General features: G+C 53.1%; 1 protein-coding gene across 11 annotated transcripts in view; it reads right to left on the bottom strand.

Annotated features, from left to right (window-relative positions):
* GREB1 (growth regulating estrogen receptor binding 1) overlaps window positions 1-15,741 on the bottom strand; it is a 93,322-nt gene that overhangs the window by 42,963 nt on the left and 34,618 nt on the right. For all 11 annotated transcript variants that reach the window (XM_053667131.1, XM_053667129.1, XM_053667130.1 and 8 more), the window contains exons 2-4: window positions 12,957-13,137; window positions 7,812-7,931; window positions 6,155-6,331 (exon numbers count right to left, since the gene is read on the bottom strand). In XM_053667131.1, coding sequence (XP_053523106.1) covers window positions 6,155-6,331; window positions 7,812-7,931; window positions 12,957-13,113 — 454 coding nt within the window. In that variant the 5' untranslated portion in view covers window positions 13,114-13,137. The remainder of the gene's footprint in view (window positions 1-6,154; window positions 6,332-7,811; window positions 7,932-12,956; window positions 13,138-15,741) is intronic.

The raw sequence follows: 15,741 nt of genomic DNA, 5'->3' as shown, positions 1-15,741 counted from the left end.
GGGAAACCTGAGCACCAGAGGGACTAAGCAACAGTCTGAAGTCGATACAGGAAGTGTGGTATGAGGACGAGGTCTAGACCCACAGCGTGGCATTCAAGGCTGCCCCCCAAGCCCCCCAACCCTCATCTCCAGCTTTACTTCTGGTCCTCATTCAGGCACGGGTGGCGAACACAAGGCCCTCAGGCCGAATCCAGCCCTCCACCTTGTTTTATCCGGCCTGGCACCTTGTTTCTACCCAGCGGCAGGGCCAAGATCCGTGCCCCTAGTTAAGGAGAAGTTACATTTGTAAAGTCTTAAATTGGCCCTTTGAAGGCAACCACAAGGCTGACGTGGCCACCGGTGAACACGAGTTTGAGACCCCTGTTAAATAGGCCTAATTCCAAAGGGCTCCCTCTGCTGACTTCCGCCGCGCTCCTGCCTCTGGGCGCACTCACACTCTACCTCACTTAGGCCACATCGGCACGCACCCCACCCATCAGTCAGCGCTCAGCTCAAACGCCCACACCTCCGGAGACCTCCTGGCCCCACAGGGCTGGGCTCACTGCTCCCTGGACCCCTGCAGCCTCTTATTACTGTTCAGAGGGCCTTGCAGCTTCTTCCTTAGAGTTACAGTGACTGCGGTTCGTGTCTTTCCCCCATAAGTTTCCCACGCATCCCAAGTGCTGGGACGGTGGTGTGACCGCATGGAGGTGCACTGCTCTGTGTACGTAAGTGCCCGCACTCAGACTAGCACTTGGCAGGGGTAAGAGTGTCGGTAAACATCAGTAGGGGAGGAAGGAGACAGGAAACAAGGTAAGTGTAAGAGTGAGCACAGGGTCATTTCTGGTACACGCTGAAGTAGTCGTCTAACATTCTTATTGGTCCCTTTGCCTCCGACATGGGAACCTTGAGATAAACAGCTCAACAGGCATCAAAGGGCCCAACGAGACCCCCAAAACCCATGGAAGGGATTCTGAGCCCGAGCGTTGAAAAGATGGATGAACTATAAACGCTGAGGGTGACCTGCCGAGGCCAGCACTGCCATCCCTGTCCAGTGGATAGGCTCTTGCGCCATGAGAAAGGTGGCCGGCGGGGCCACCGCAGAAGCCAGGGTGGGAACCGCAGACCGGAAGAGCTCCTCCGCGTGGTTCCGTAAACCAAGTAGAAACCTGGGTCTCCTCGGTGTGGTAGGTATTTAGGGAGCCAGCGAGCAAATCACTCTCTGTGCCGGCTGTCACTTTCTGGTAGGAAAATCCGCTGCTCTTCAGAGAGATGACCCCGGGCCGGGGACGGCCGACCGAGAAGACCACGGTGTGGCTTACCAACCGGCCCAGGGGACTGCAGAGTGGTTGAAACCACCCCAGCTGAACATACGAGATAATTCTAATCTTTCAAGAAATTGTCTGAAAGGCAATAAACGTTTTCGGGAGGAAGAATGTAGTAAGTCATTCTCTTTGCAAGTCCCCCCGAGGATGAGGACATCTATAAGGGTCTCCTCAGGAGACAGGCCCAGAAAGCAAGCCACTGGGCCCAGACCCTTCAGCTCCTGCCAGGCGCAAGTATCCAGACTCAAGTGAGAAATCGTTCCATCCACAAACTATCCCACGGGAAACGCCCCATAAAAACGCCTCGCTCCTGACCACACGTGCAGGCGCCATGCGATTTTCCTGCGGGTCCGGCCGTGTTTAAGCCGCTGTGGGCGGCATTTGTTTAACCAGCACATCTTGAGCTTGTGCCAGTGTGCGCGGGCCACCAAGCCAGGCTCTCCCTTCTGTTGGGAAGCAAGTCCCTGTCCTCCTACCCACTTCACTGTAGCAGAGCATACACACACTTGCAGATTGGAAGGCCCCGGGCTCAAATCCCAACTCCCTACTTGTGTGACTTTGGGCAGGTTAAGTAACATCTTGGAGCTCTGTGTTTCTCATCTGTAAACGTGGTAACAGCGAACATGTACCGCACACTGACCGCTGCCAGGCACTGAGCCCAGCACTTTACATGATAAACGTTCTTCTCGTTTAAACCTCCAGGAGCCCTATACAATGATTCGTAGGCTCCCCAGTTTACAGATGAGGGCACCAGGCACAGAGAGAGAGCAGCTCAGCAACAGGGGGCGTGGGAGATGGGTGGGACTGAACCCTTCTGCCACGGCATGTCCTCACAAAAATCCATCTTGAAGGAGCATGAGGGCAAAGTGCCCACCAGGTGCCCAGCACATAGTAGGTGCTCATCAGATGCCACTGCTCCTTCCTCTCCCTTGGACGGGCACAGCTGTATCACAGAGCAGAGCTGGGGTGGGCCGGCCAGGAGACTGATGTCTGACCCTACCTGGGCCATCACGGTGCTGAGACGGGGGAAGTAACTTCATTCCATCTCCCCAGTTCCAGTTTCCCAACCATAACCGGGAAGGTGAAGTCTAAATGAACCCTGAGTTTCCTTCCAGAACCAAGTTACATGATTCCTCTCTGACGCATCCACGGTGGCTTCCTTTAGACATGGCGGGCAGTCCTCTGAGCACGCAGCTAAGGGCGGGCTGCAGGCTGCCAACCCGTGAACAACACAGGGGGCTTGGTGGCACCGCACTCGGAGGTTCCAATGGTCAGGAACTACCTGGAATCCTGCAGCAGGCTCATCACTGGTTGCCCTGACTCAGTTTCTCTTCTAACACGAATCAATTATTCATGTGGCTCCCAAGAGATCTTCCTAAAATGCAAACTAAAACATGGTAACTGCTTTACTTGAATTACCTTCCAATGTCCCTTTAAACATAAACTGTGAAGGGAAAACAGGAAGGAAGGACATGTAAATGCAGAGAGACTTAATAAGAGACACTTCAGAGGCCTAGTGACACATTGCTTTGGGAGAGTCTCCTTTTGATCTTAAAGCCCTCACCTCTGAGATACATATTGAATCATTTACAGATGAAACGACGTGATGTCCGGGATTTGCCTCAGAATAGTTTGGAAGGTGGAGAGGAAGAGTCACAGTGAAACAGGGCAGCCACGTGTTGCCGGCCGTTAAAGACAGTAGACAGACACGTCAGGCTGCTAGCCCTTCCATCCGACCCTGCAGTTTAAAAACAGCTCCCCGGGGGCTGAGGCCTTTTCCGAGCGGGACCGTACTGGCCCCATTCTGCAGCCTCTGCAGTGGCCACAGAAGTTCTCACCACCACCTCCTGCTCCCCCACATCAGGCTGTGCTCCTACAGGCAGGAGGCCCCTCTATCTGGCCTGCCCTTTGTCCTCTGGGGCACAAGCACCAGAGCCACAACATCTGAGTTCAAATCCAGGGTCTGTCATTGACTAGCTGGGTGACCCTGAGCAAGTTGGTTAACCTCTCTGGGCCTTTGTTTGTTTCTTTTTTTTTTTTAGATTTTCATTTATTTATCTTTAGAGAGAAAGGGAGGGAGAGAGAGAGAGAGAAATATCAATGTATGGTTGCCTCTCATGCATCCCCTGCTGGGAACTGGCCTGCAACCCAGGCATGTGCCCTGACTGGGAATCGAACCGTGATACTCTGGTTCGCAGGCTCCCGCTCAATCCACTGAGCTACACCAGCCAGGGCTGGGCCTTTGTTTCTTCATCTATAAAGGCTAGATAATAATGGGCCCACCTCAGCAGGCTCTTTCACATGAGCATGTTTTTGGGCATGTGGTAAGTCTCCATAAAGTAACTGCCGGTCATGTTCTTCTCCAATGGGTGACGTTTCCTTCCTCTGTTCCGGGCTCAGCTGGAAGCCCACCTGCACTGAGACGGCTCTCCTTCCCATCGCTGGGCACTGTGCACCCTTCACGATCCCTGCCGGCACTTCAGTCACCGGGCCGCAGTGCGCCGCAGGGACCCGCAAGAGCTGGGTTTCCATGGTTGCCTGGCGTGGGCCGGAGGCTCCATGTTCTCCCGCCAGACACCGGGCTCCCCGGGAAGGGCCAGGTCTGCCCTGGCTCTGGGGCCCTGGCCGAGCTGAAGGCCTACCTTCAGTGTGGAGCTATACACTCCAAAAATGCTTCAATATGTGCCTCCCGAATGAATAAAACACCTGGTTACTCCCATCTAAAACGTTCTGTTTGTATGTTTTCTCCTCCTACATGTCAGTCATCAGCCAAAGGAGATGAATTACCATCAGGAAACAAACAAACTAAAACACGAACCTGTATTTTAATCTCAGTTTTCTCAGGCAAAAATCCCTCAGTGGATGCAAAGTTGCTGAAACAAGACTCTTCATTATCAGTTATGGGTGGGGGTGGGGGAGCTAGCCATTGCTTCGCCCAAGATTATCCACAGTGTTCAGTTTATGTAGGTCACGAGAAAGCACTGAGCCCAGGCCCCGGAGGTCTGCGGGGCCACCCGGTCCTGTGTAGACATCAGAGTTAATTGCATGCAGGAAGCCTAAACAGTGTTAAGTGTGCAAGCTGAGAGCATAAAGCTATTTTAAGAGAAGAAAGCATGGGTTATTACCGACCAGCCCTTATTACCCACCTCCTATGGCTTTTTGGCGAGCAATTAACAAAGATACCACTTCCTCCGCACTCCGCTTGGGGAGCGTAAGGCTTCCGGCACTGCCGGTGAATGAACTGAAGGAGTCTTGTCTCCACATTCCAAGACACAGAACCTCCTCAATTTACTGCCCTCGGGATCCCTTTACAGCCACCAAGTGGTGGAATTCAGGCACACCCCGGCCTCCGCCACATCAAACGCAGGCCAAGCCACCAGGCCGTCTTCCCAGCACGGGGAGGCCTTGTGAGCAAACTAAAGCTGAGATGCAGTCCAGGACTCTGGGGTTTTTCTTGTTTTTCAGAACTAGTTACAATTAGCCTATGAACCTGCCCAAAATAGAGAGGTGGCTTCCATATTTTCTCTCCCTGGTTGTTGTCCCCGAGCCGTGCCTGTTCCTCCAGGCAGTGTGCACCTGCCTTGTCTCAGAGTTTATGGGTGGCTGTGCCCTACCGCCCAGCCCCCGTGGCAGGAATACTTCCCCCCTCTGGGCAAGTCCTCACTCTCTCCCCTCCCCACCCTTCGGTCCTGAGCACAGTGCCTCGGACACAAAACCTGCTCAGTGAATCCCCACCGACATGCGCTTGCCTGCCCAGCATAAAGCTGGAAGCCTCAGTGTGGTACCCATGGAAAGTACAGAAGAAGTGGGGAGGGGAGTTAACCTAGACATTTTCCCCATAAACCCTCACAACCAAACTGTCTTCTGGAGTGAAGGTCGTCCCGAAGGCCACTGCTGAAATAGATCATCACCGACCCTTCGGCTCCCAGGGAACACGGGGCCGGGCGAAAGGGCCGGATGGCAGAAGGCTCAGGAGCACCGTGGGTGTCCCCTCCCCACCTCACAGATGAGGACACTGAGGCCTGGCTGCCACAGGTGACCGGTGGTCACATGCAGGACTAGCACCCAGCCCTCTGGGCTCCCGGTCCAAACTGTCCAGCTCCCCGGTTTTCACTGCACAACTGGGGGAGTGTGCCGAGCGCAGGGCCTGGTGTTCAGTACGGGCTCAGCAAGTGTGGGAACAGAGGGAGCGGGCTCGGCGAGCTTGGCCTCGACTCTGCATTGACACTGGGGTCTCCGCAAGCTAGTGGTCGTTTGAAAGGTCAAAGCCACCGTTTCCCCCACACTGACCTTGACCAGGACACGGGACCATGAAGTATAGTAGCTAATGAAAGCATAGAATGTGGAGCCAGGAAGAGCCGAGTTTGAATCCTGAACCCGTTCCTTTCCTCATGTCCCCTTGGGCCGGTTCATTGACAGGTCCAACCCTACCTATAAAAACCAGGGTAAGAATGACGCCGCTGGAGAGGTGAGGGGGAAGCCAAGGAGAGCACGGACGGGGGTGCTGGGAGACGTGCGTTCTGCAGGCGGGAACACACGCTCAGCCTCGTCTCCTTCCGCCTCACGTCTGATTGCTCCTAGGAGGGTCTGGGCCAGGATTTGGATCTCATTTCTGACCCAGGCGAGCACTGGGGGAAGGCTTGGTGAATACAGGTACCAAAAAATGGACACTCGCTGATGGGCTTCCTACAGAAGGTGGTCACGTTTTAAAATAAACCTCATTTCTATGCCATTTGTCAAGGAAATAGTCTCCTGAAAGACATAAACAGGAAGAGGCCCCGAAGGTGGCCCCCCCTTGTCCCCACCCACCGTGCAGACGGAGCCCTGACTCAGGGGAAGGAGGAGCTTACCAAGAAGCGCGTTGTGCCCGCTGTCATCCGGCAAGAACCTCTTGTCAACGGCACACACCAGGAGGTGGTCCGGCAGGCCGGGGGCCTTGGCCCCCACCAGCAGGAAGCCTGCGGGGACGTCGATGGGCTCGTTGGAGATGGAGACGAGGCGCAGGTCCTTCCCCGCCTGGCAGAAGCCTAGGAGGAACGGACGGGGCTCACACACGCTGCCGAGGGCCTTCCAGAACCAGGTCCTCACGGACAAAGGGGTGAGGACCATCTGGACCCCGCCAGACCAACCCCACCTCTGCAGGGACCCAATTGTAAAGCTCCTTCTGAGAGACAACGGCATCGGCATGGGCATTAACACCGCTCGGCCCTGTGTCGGCGTGGCCATCGGTGTCCCCAGGTAATGACTGTACAAAGGACGCTCAACAGAAAAACTCGACACACGGTGCCAACGAACATCTAGACAAGACAAATCTACGAGAAATCGCGAGTGATTACATGTTTGTACACCCTGCATCGTACATGTGTGGGGACAGGAGAGTAGCAGGAGTGAGGGGTGCGGACCTGGTGACCCTGGCCGTCTCTGGGGAGGGGCCTGGATGCCCAGGACACAGAGGAGACTCACGGCACAGACAGACCGCCACTCTCTTCCCTTCGACCCTTCTGTCCTGAAGGGCTTTCAAATACGGGGGTGGGCAAAGTAGGGTTGGGGTTGTAATACAAATAAATGATACGAGAATAAACTGTTTCACATACTCCCGACTGTGAACCTACTTATACTCCCTGTTTATTTAAAAAACAAGTGTCCAAAATTATTTGGAAAGGTCCAAGCTCCCCCCAACCCTCTTACAGTCTCCTGGCTAATTCCTGCTAATTCTTCAAAACCCAGCTAAAGGACCACCTCCTCCAGGAAGCCCTCCCCCAGCTGTGGTAGGAACCTTTCCTGGGCATACCCCCACTTGCCCCGCCCACCCCACTAGCACTTTCCACAGCCTGAGTGAAGCGGCTGCTTGCCCACGGGGCTCCGTCGACGTGGGAGCTCCTGTACCTGTTCTTTCCACATTTCCAGAGCTGGGGCTCAGTTATTTTAGTTAATTAACTGACTACCCTAAATCACTTACTAGTGACACCTGTTGACTGGGCTGGTGACAGGACAAATGAGCTCAGAGTTGGTCTGGCCAGCAAGTGGCAGAGCCAGGAGTCTGTCCAGTGTCCCTGAGTGCCAAGCACAAGGCCACATCGCTGGACCAAGCAGTCACCCCTGCCTCAGATCCTTGACATCAACACGGGGTTAACATTGCTGACTTTACCGATTCCTGAGACAACATATATCTGCTTTTCCGACAGTGAAATACCAGCAGATGTGAAAGCTTATTCCTACCAACTGGTTCTGAGTCACACACTCGCACAGTGCGACCACCCTGAGGTGCAAAAATATCCTTCAGTTTTCAGATGACTGGGGTAGAAAGATGAACTTGGGCTCCAATACACTCATAAAGCGGAGCCGGCCTAGAGAGCGGCTGAGGGGCTGTGAGCCTGACGGTGTCCCCTCGGTGTCAATGCAGCCAGTGCTGCAGGTATGGTGGTCACCCGGGCCACTGCTGGTGGGGGCCACGGGCAGAGGAGACGCCCGCAGCTCACAGCTGCAGATGCAGGGCGGTGGGCTCACCGTCCACGGTACAGCATCCTTCCGGCGGCAGGTGCGTCTGGTAGGGGTTTGGGGGACAGCTGGGCTCCAGCCCTCCTTCCCCCTCTTCTTCCTCCTCCTCATTGTCAATGCGGCTACTGCCTAGACGGGGGAAAAAGAATAGGGGAGGAAGGCAGAGGTAAGTACTCAGCAAATCCCAGCTACTGAGTAATTAATCAGCGCTCACCCCACCATCTATACTAGAGGGAAAGTCGGGGCTCGCTCAGGTGCGTGGCTCATCCAGGGTCACAGACTCAGGCTCCAGACCTGGTCTCGTGGCTTGGAATTCAGGGTCACGTCCCTTCCCGTCCGCCAGAGTTGCACATGTCTGCACACACACTGGGGCAGTCTGTGTGCACTGGGCTGGCCAAAAAGTCCATTTGTTTTTTTCTGTAGGATGGCTCCAGTATGCTTAGCTGTCTTTAGCTTCATTTGAAATGATTTTGTTAGATTGTGTTGTGATAACTGTCATATCGGTGCATGTACATTTTTTAAAAAGCTCTCAAAATGGATGGGTTTTTGTGCAGCCATTTTAATACTGAAGATGGAAGAAAAAACGCAACATTTTCAGTGTATTATACTTTATTATTTCACGAAAGGTAAAAACACAACTGAAATACGCACACAAAAAAACCTTGTACAGCGTGTGGAGAAGGTGCTGTGACTGATCGAACGTGTCAAAAGTGGTTTGCAAGGTTTCCTGGTACTATTGACATTTGGCCAAACAATTCTCTGCTGTGGGGCTGTCCTATGCACTGGAAGATGTTTAGCAGCAACCCGGCCTCTCCCCACTAGAAGCCAATAGCAGGAGACAGTTGACATACTCAAAATATCCAAATCAATAAAGTTATTGGTGACAATGAATAATGTGTCTTTTACTGTACAGGAAAAAAACTACACAGACTTTTTGGGTAACCCAGTAACTGGTTGGAAGGGATGGTGCGTGAAACCCACACACGCCAGGCACTCTGAGAACGTCTGCATGGCAGTTGCCATGGTGGTAAAACAGACCTTTTACAGACTAGGATATGGAGGCTCAGAGGCCCCTGATTGGCCCACGGCTGTCCAATGAAGAGCAAAGGGGCACAGGGGGCGTGCTCCCGGGTGTGTCTGATGCCCAAGCTGCTGTTCCGACCACAGTTGCACACTCAGTCCTTACACACATAAGAAAGTGGTGTGACCATGTGTTACGATTCACCCCCCAGGAAGAAGGCTGATATCAGCCCTAGAAATACAAACACACCCAATTTGTCACAGCCACACACAAAAAGCCTTTTCAGCACGGGACGAGGCAAGTTGTGAGCTCAGGAAACTCTAAGTGACACAGTGTTTTAAAAGTAATGCCCAACGTGGAACTGGCCAGGAGAGCCAGGAATTAGTCATGGGAACCCTGCCGCTCCCGGCAGACTCACGGCTCCTGGGGAGGGGACCCACCCTGCTCCTCTCTGTCGTCCAGACGCCCATCAAATTGCCACCTCCTGAAGCAGCACTCAGCCCACACCTGCCGGGCTGACCTGACCGTTTAATGGGTAAATGACACTTCATCTACCCAGTGTTGCTAGAGAAAGGGCGCGCTCCAGTCAATGAATTGTCAGGTCTGTGGAAGGACAGTCTTTCCAACTTCTTTTAACAGACATTTTGGTTTAAAAAAAAAAATCTCTTTCAACTTGTCTCAAATATCACTCAGTAAAGAGCACACAGATTTCTTCATGAAACAGGGTCGCCCTGAACACCCTTGGATACACTAGGCCAGGAGACAGCGGTCTCTTCTTTGTTGCTCCGTGCCCCCTTGGAGTGCTGGCCTCCTGGCGGCCACCTCTCTGCTCCCCTCTGCCTTGGCCCTCGCACCCTCTGCCCCCACCCAGGGGTTACCTGGTTCTAGGTGGATGATGAAATCATGTGCAGCAGAAAGAGATGGGACTGGGGGTCAGGGGACTCCAGTTACAGGACCTGGGTCTGCCACCATCTGTGTGGCCGTGGGCACACTCCTGAACCTCTCTGTGCGTGGAGCCTGCCTCTGTACAAAAAAGTCACTGGCACTGGGACCCCTACATGGAGAACTCGGGCCTGGAGAAGCAATTTCATCAGCACAGGTGCTGGCATTGGAACCTCGCAGTGGCCACCATTTGAAAGGTGCATGAGGGGCAAGAGGCAGAAGAAACTGGACGTTTTGAGCCAGCTCAGACCCATGACCTTGGGAAGGACACCGCAGGATCAGTGATGCAAGAATCCTGGTGTCTGGGTCCTGGGCGTCAGGGTCACGGAGGGGGCGGGAAGAGTGTAAAGGATTACCCGGGGGTACCCAGGGGGCACCCAGGGGGTGGGAGGTGACTGTGGAGCCTTCTGGAGATGTTCCCTTCCCGCCCCTCCCTGCAGGCAAGGGGGCTTTCTGCAGAAGGTACAGTCACACCCAGGCCCTGAGTGCCAGCCACGGAGCATGGCTCACCACGGGCACTGTGGCGTGGAGGCACAGACAGCTCTTCTGCAAAACCCAGACGTGCAGCCAGCGCTCCAGGCTCAGAGGGACAGCGAAGACACAAGGAGCAGGGGGAGAAGGGGAGGGAGAGTCTCGGCAGTGCCAGGGCCCATGCAAGAATGCCGGCGTGTTATTCTGCTAAGCCGAGAACAGGAATGCAGACTCTCGGAAGGCATGAAAGAGGAGGGTCTTAAGCCTCAGAAAGTCAAAGAAAGCTCAAAATCCAGTCTCTAAGAAAGCAGGGTTAAAGGTCAAAGGTCTACATGAGACATTCCAGGGCCTGGGAAGGGATGAGTGAGTCAGCCCGGGATAGCCTGAGGGGGCTCCCTGAGCGGGAAGGAGGAAACCAGACTGATGACTGAGGTCTCCGGGGAGTACAGGGGCCTCTCGATCTTGAATGGCACTGGACACAAGCAGCGACATAGGGACCCAAGGACCACCAACGACAGCAGGGGTCCAGAGGCTCTGCAGCAGCACTTGGCTCCGGGGTTTGAGGTGGATTATCCCAAGGCGCACACTAAGAAAATTCGCTGACATTCGGGGCGGGGGATTTATAGATATTTACCTGCATCTACTTTAACAAACACCTCCAAATGCCGGGCTGGTATGTTTTTAGTCTGGCTGATCTTCCTTTTTAAACAAGAAATAACACATAAAGGGTTTCCCCCTAAAAGGAGGTGGTGAGACCCCTTATTCGAGAACAAAGGAACTAGGGCCTTGCTGAGTCGCCCCCGGCAAATACAGAGTCTGTTACGGGGGGAGGGCTGTTGAGTGCAGTGGTGCCCTGGTCAGAGGGACCACCCAGAAGGTTATTGTCTGAGCAAGGACAGCGATGAGACAGGAGACCCTGGCGCACCCACGGGCAGACACAACAAGACCTCCGACCTGCGAAAGCCATTGGCAGCAGGGTCGTAGGCCACAGATACAGCTGGAAGCTGGAGCGGAGTGCTCGGTTTGTGGCGACATTTATAAACCAAAATGAGGCTGCTCCTGCCCACCAAGCTCCCCCTGGTAGAAAAACGAAACCTCAAGAGGTGTCCCCATGCTGTCTGCTGGACAAATGGGAAAAGCACACAGAGGGCCACTCTGGTTTTCATGCCAACAGGAAGGGCAGGACAGGGGGCCGACAGCCGGCACAGCCCCCACCCAGGGCACACATGGGGCCAATGCCTCAAAGCTGTCCCTGGAGAGTGTCACTGGCCCAGTGCTCCACCAGCTGATGGAGGCACCCTGAGATGCAGCCTCCCAGGCAGAGCCACACAGGGGTGTCTGTGGAGGTCTCAGACAGACAGACCAACCCTCCGACAGCTGCTCCCCGCTCTCCGCAGGCGAGCACCCTTCCACCTTCCCGCAAATCAGTGTTTCCTCTTCCCAAATCACGGAGTCAATCACTTTAGCTGGTGCAGGTGAAGTACTTAGTAGTTAGAAGTCTATCACCGCTGTTACCATGAATGTATCATGAGCAACCAAGACCCTCAATGCTGTAAGAAGTTAAGGGTGACTACTTAATATGTACTTCCCAAGTCCTTCTGCTATAAAATATTTTCCCCTTGTTTCTCGTCTCCCCAGGAAGTCCCAGTATGGCTTCCTGTGCCAGAAACTGTTACTACTTTCAACGAGAAGACGAGGGAACTCTCGGTTTTACTAATCTGTGCTTCCAGTCCTTACCCGCTGCTGTCTGCCAGTGAATTCAGTAAGGACGTGTCAGGGCCAGAGTCGGGAAGGCCTCTCTGTCAGGGTGAGGAGCTCCGTGTGTCACGCAAGCAGGTCCCTGCCTCGTCTTCCCTGACAGGCAGCCCCCCCGCCTACCCCCACCCCGACACACGCACACAGGTTCACATGCATACTGACCACACGCACACACGCTGTGACCACCCCATGACCACCACAGGGCCTGGTGGACTGCACTCTGTCGTGTTAACTCACGTTCGTTTTAAACCACAGCCCTGCGTTGCTTCAATAGCTAAATGAAGTCTCCAGGTAACAACACAAAGAACTCTCATCACAGGAACGAGTCCTGCGCCGTGGGCTGCTGTGGGGCCACTTTCGCCATGACCATGCCGGGCTATAAAACTGCAAACCAGGGGAGACTGAAAAATACCACCCTTTCATTCTCTGGATAATTAGGTCAAGCCTAAAGGTGTCCCCAGGCCTGAAGATAATTTATGTCATCCTGGCACACGTGAAATTCATAATGGTTTGTTCTTGGTTTTTTAAACTTTCCAGAGGCTTCTAGGACCTGCTGTGGCGAGAGAAACCACCCAGACCGCTCTGCAAACACGGCCTTGAATGACAGCCCCAGAGACAGCGAGCCACTGAGGGCTGAAAGCCTGTTACAATTTCCCACTTGTCCACGTGAAAATATCAAAGTCTCTCATAAGTCACCACCCATTCAGAACAGTCCACCACGGCCCGCGTCCTTCCTCCTGTCAGTCCCATGAATAATTTTTATTCTTTGCAACCTTATGGATGAACCTTGCGGCTGCACCTTACTTTAATTTTAGCCGAGTATGAATTTAGTATGTCTTTTCCTAACAATTCTGTTCTGCCCAACTTGGCATTTTCCCCACAGGGCAGAAGAGGAAGGAGTTTCAAGTCCTGTGGCTGACACGGAGGCCACGACACGGAAGAGACACAGACACGTCGCATACCTTCGAGGGCGGAGAGCTGCTGCTCGGCCTCCAGGTACAGCTGGGAGAAGACGGGCCGCGGCACCAGGCTGTTGGAGCGCAGCGAGGCCTCGATGGAGCTGTGCAGGACCTCCTCGAACCGCGTCGACTTCAGCTGCCCGGCGTAGGAGTTTCCCATCTTCAAACGGCACGACGGAGTCCTCTGTTCAAAATGGCATTTCAGCTTCGGTTAAAAAGACGGACCCCCGTGCAGAGCCCAGAGGCAGAAGGCCAGCCCCTGCTCCGCAGAGAAGAGCCGTGGGTGGGTCTCGGCCACCGCCAGCCAGCGCCGGGCAATTACAGGAAGTTATATAAGTCACCACTTTCTCTAACTTCGCTCTCGGATGGCAGCCTCTGGCACCTCTAAATACGTCACCGGGAATCAATGGTCTCCGGTCTTCCCCAGCCATTCCTGGAGCTGTGATGCTGCCCCGAGAGAACCCAGACCAATGAGGCTTTCTCCTCCAGGATTCGGGGAAGAATAGCCCTACCCTACCCTGTGTGTGTGACAGCGGCTGACAGCCCAGTGATCCCCAGGTTTTAGGGCTCCTCAGCTGCCCCTCGCTCCCCAGGAACTGGACTACAGAATCCCCATCATTGTCTTCGCTGCTCAAAGGCCAATTATTAACATTCTTCCTTTAAAATGGCTTTTGGTTTATTATGCTCTCGTTAGACAAGTGACACAGAATTCTATCGGGAAATTATGAAAGAGGGTGGAAAGCGAGGAAAATCACAGATGTTTCTATTCCCCGAGATAAGCACTGTGACCTTTTTTTCCGGGGGGGGGGGTGTTAGTGACTTGGGTCAGATATAACTCATACACCATACCATTCCCCCACTGCAATGCCCATCTCAAAGGAATATATTCTCAAAGGAGATCTTCACGTGATCGATTTTAGAACCTTTCATAGCCCCGAAAGGAAGCCCCACACCCTGTGCCTGTCACTCCCTCAAGCCTCCAGCCCTGGCGTCTGCTAATTTACTTTCCGTCTCTGTAGATTTGCCTGCTCTGGAAAGTTCACGTTGCTGGGATCACACAGTATGTGGTCTTCCGTGAGGGGCTGCGCTCAGCACCATGGATGGGGGGTTCCCCTGCCTGGCAGTACAGGTCAGTATTTCATTCCAGCTGTGATACTGTAATGCATTCTTCCAGACTGAATTCCCTCCAGAGCTTGGGGGTGGGAGGGAGATGAGCGACTGTGATCGCAAGGCTATGATCATTCTGTAACGCAGTTGTTCGTTCTACGTTTTGAACTTGATGTGAGCATTGCACCCAGTCCTCTTACAGCTGCTTTGAAAACAAAGCATTTTAAAGGCTGCCTCATATTCCACTGCGTGAAGGAGCGGACACTCGCTCAGACTTTTCTCCCGGACAACACACACGGTTAAATCTCTCAAGTTTCATTCTTCCCGAGATCTGCCACTGAAGTCTACAGCCCTTCCTAATGCTTCCCGTGTATTTTCTATTTCATTGAACTTAGGTTTTATGTTACCCTCCTTCCATTTCCTTTTGGTTTAATGGCTGGTACTTTTCCCAAACTTCTTAAAATCCTTACTTTATCATCACTTTTATTCTTTTTACTTCACTAAAAATGAAGACACAGCTATTTACTTTCTTCTGGGCCCCTCTTTTGCTACAGCATGTGGGCTGAGTATAAAGTTTTCTCCTTCTTATTTCTTTTTAGATACTTTATGATCTCCATTCTGATTTCCTCTTCAATCTGAGAATTACCCAGTGTATATATTTAATTCCTAAATAGTCAAAGGTGTGGGGAGAAAGAGGTCAGCCATATATTATTTCTTTCTAATTTGTACTGAATTATAACCATGACTGTAGTGTTAGAAACATTTTAAATTTGTCAAGGGTTTCTTTGAGGGGAGACACCTAATGGATTTTTAAAATATACTATCAATATGAGAAAAGAGATGTGTAAACCCTCTCCAAGGGAGGAAAGGAGCTAAATTATTCAAATCTCCTATGTGAAATAGATAATATTTGCGTATTTCTTGTCTACTATACTTTTGACTTTCTTTTTTTTTTTTTACATTTTTTAATCCTCACCCGAAGATTTTTTTATTATTGATTTGAGAGAGAAAGAGAGAGAGAAACATCGATCAGCTGCCTCCCATTTGCACCCTGACCAGGGATCAAACCCACCACCTTCTGATGCACAGAACGATGCTCCAGCCGACTGAGCCATCAGGCCAGGGCTACTATACTGTTGATTTTCAAAGTAGCATTTGACTTAAAACACAGCACAAGAAGCCGGCTCCGATGTGCTCACAGGACAGCAGCTTCCTGGGTCACTTAGTGGGGCACTGGCCATACCAGTGGCCAGGCCGGCTTCATCAGCCAGGCACGGTCTCACCCTGGGACGCAGGGCGCACGTGAGAAATGCCCCTGGTCCTTGTTCTGCCAGTGGCAGAGCCATTTCAAGACGGGACCGTGGTGCCCTTTGGGAGCCCGGTTCCCTCTGGAAGGTGAAGAGGGCTGGTGTCACCTCACTGATTTTCCGTCTTGGTTGTAAGGAAGCCTTTCCTCTTCCAACTTAGAGTAAACAGAAACCATCAGACACTTCCTGCCAGTGGCAATAACCGCCCCCCCCCCCCCGGCTGCAGCCCTGGGGAACTGAGCTGTGGGGCGCCCTGCTTCAGGGATTTGCCCCAACAGAAAGCAAGCGCTCCTGACAGAGACAGGGCAGCCGCGGGAGCCGCCTAACAGCCGCGGCAGCATGAACCCCAGGCCCCCTCGTCTGCCTGTCTCCTC

Source organism: Artibeus jamaicensis, unplaced genomic scaffold (genome assembly GCF_021234435.1).
Source record: "Artibeus jamaicensis isolate MK-2021 breed Jamaican fruit bat unplaced genomic scaffold, CSHL_Jam_final contig_465, whole genome shotgun sequence".
Taxonomy (NCBI): Eukaryota; Metazoa; Chordata; class Mammalia; order Chiroptera; family Phyllostomidae; genus Artibeus; species Artibeus jamaicensis.
This window is presented reverse-complemented; position numbering and strand designations above follow the sequence as displayed.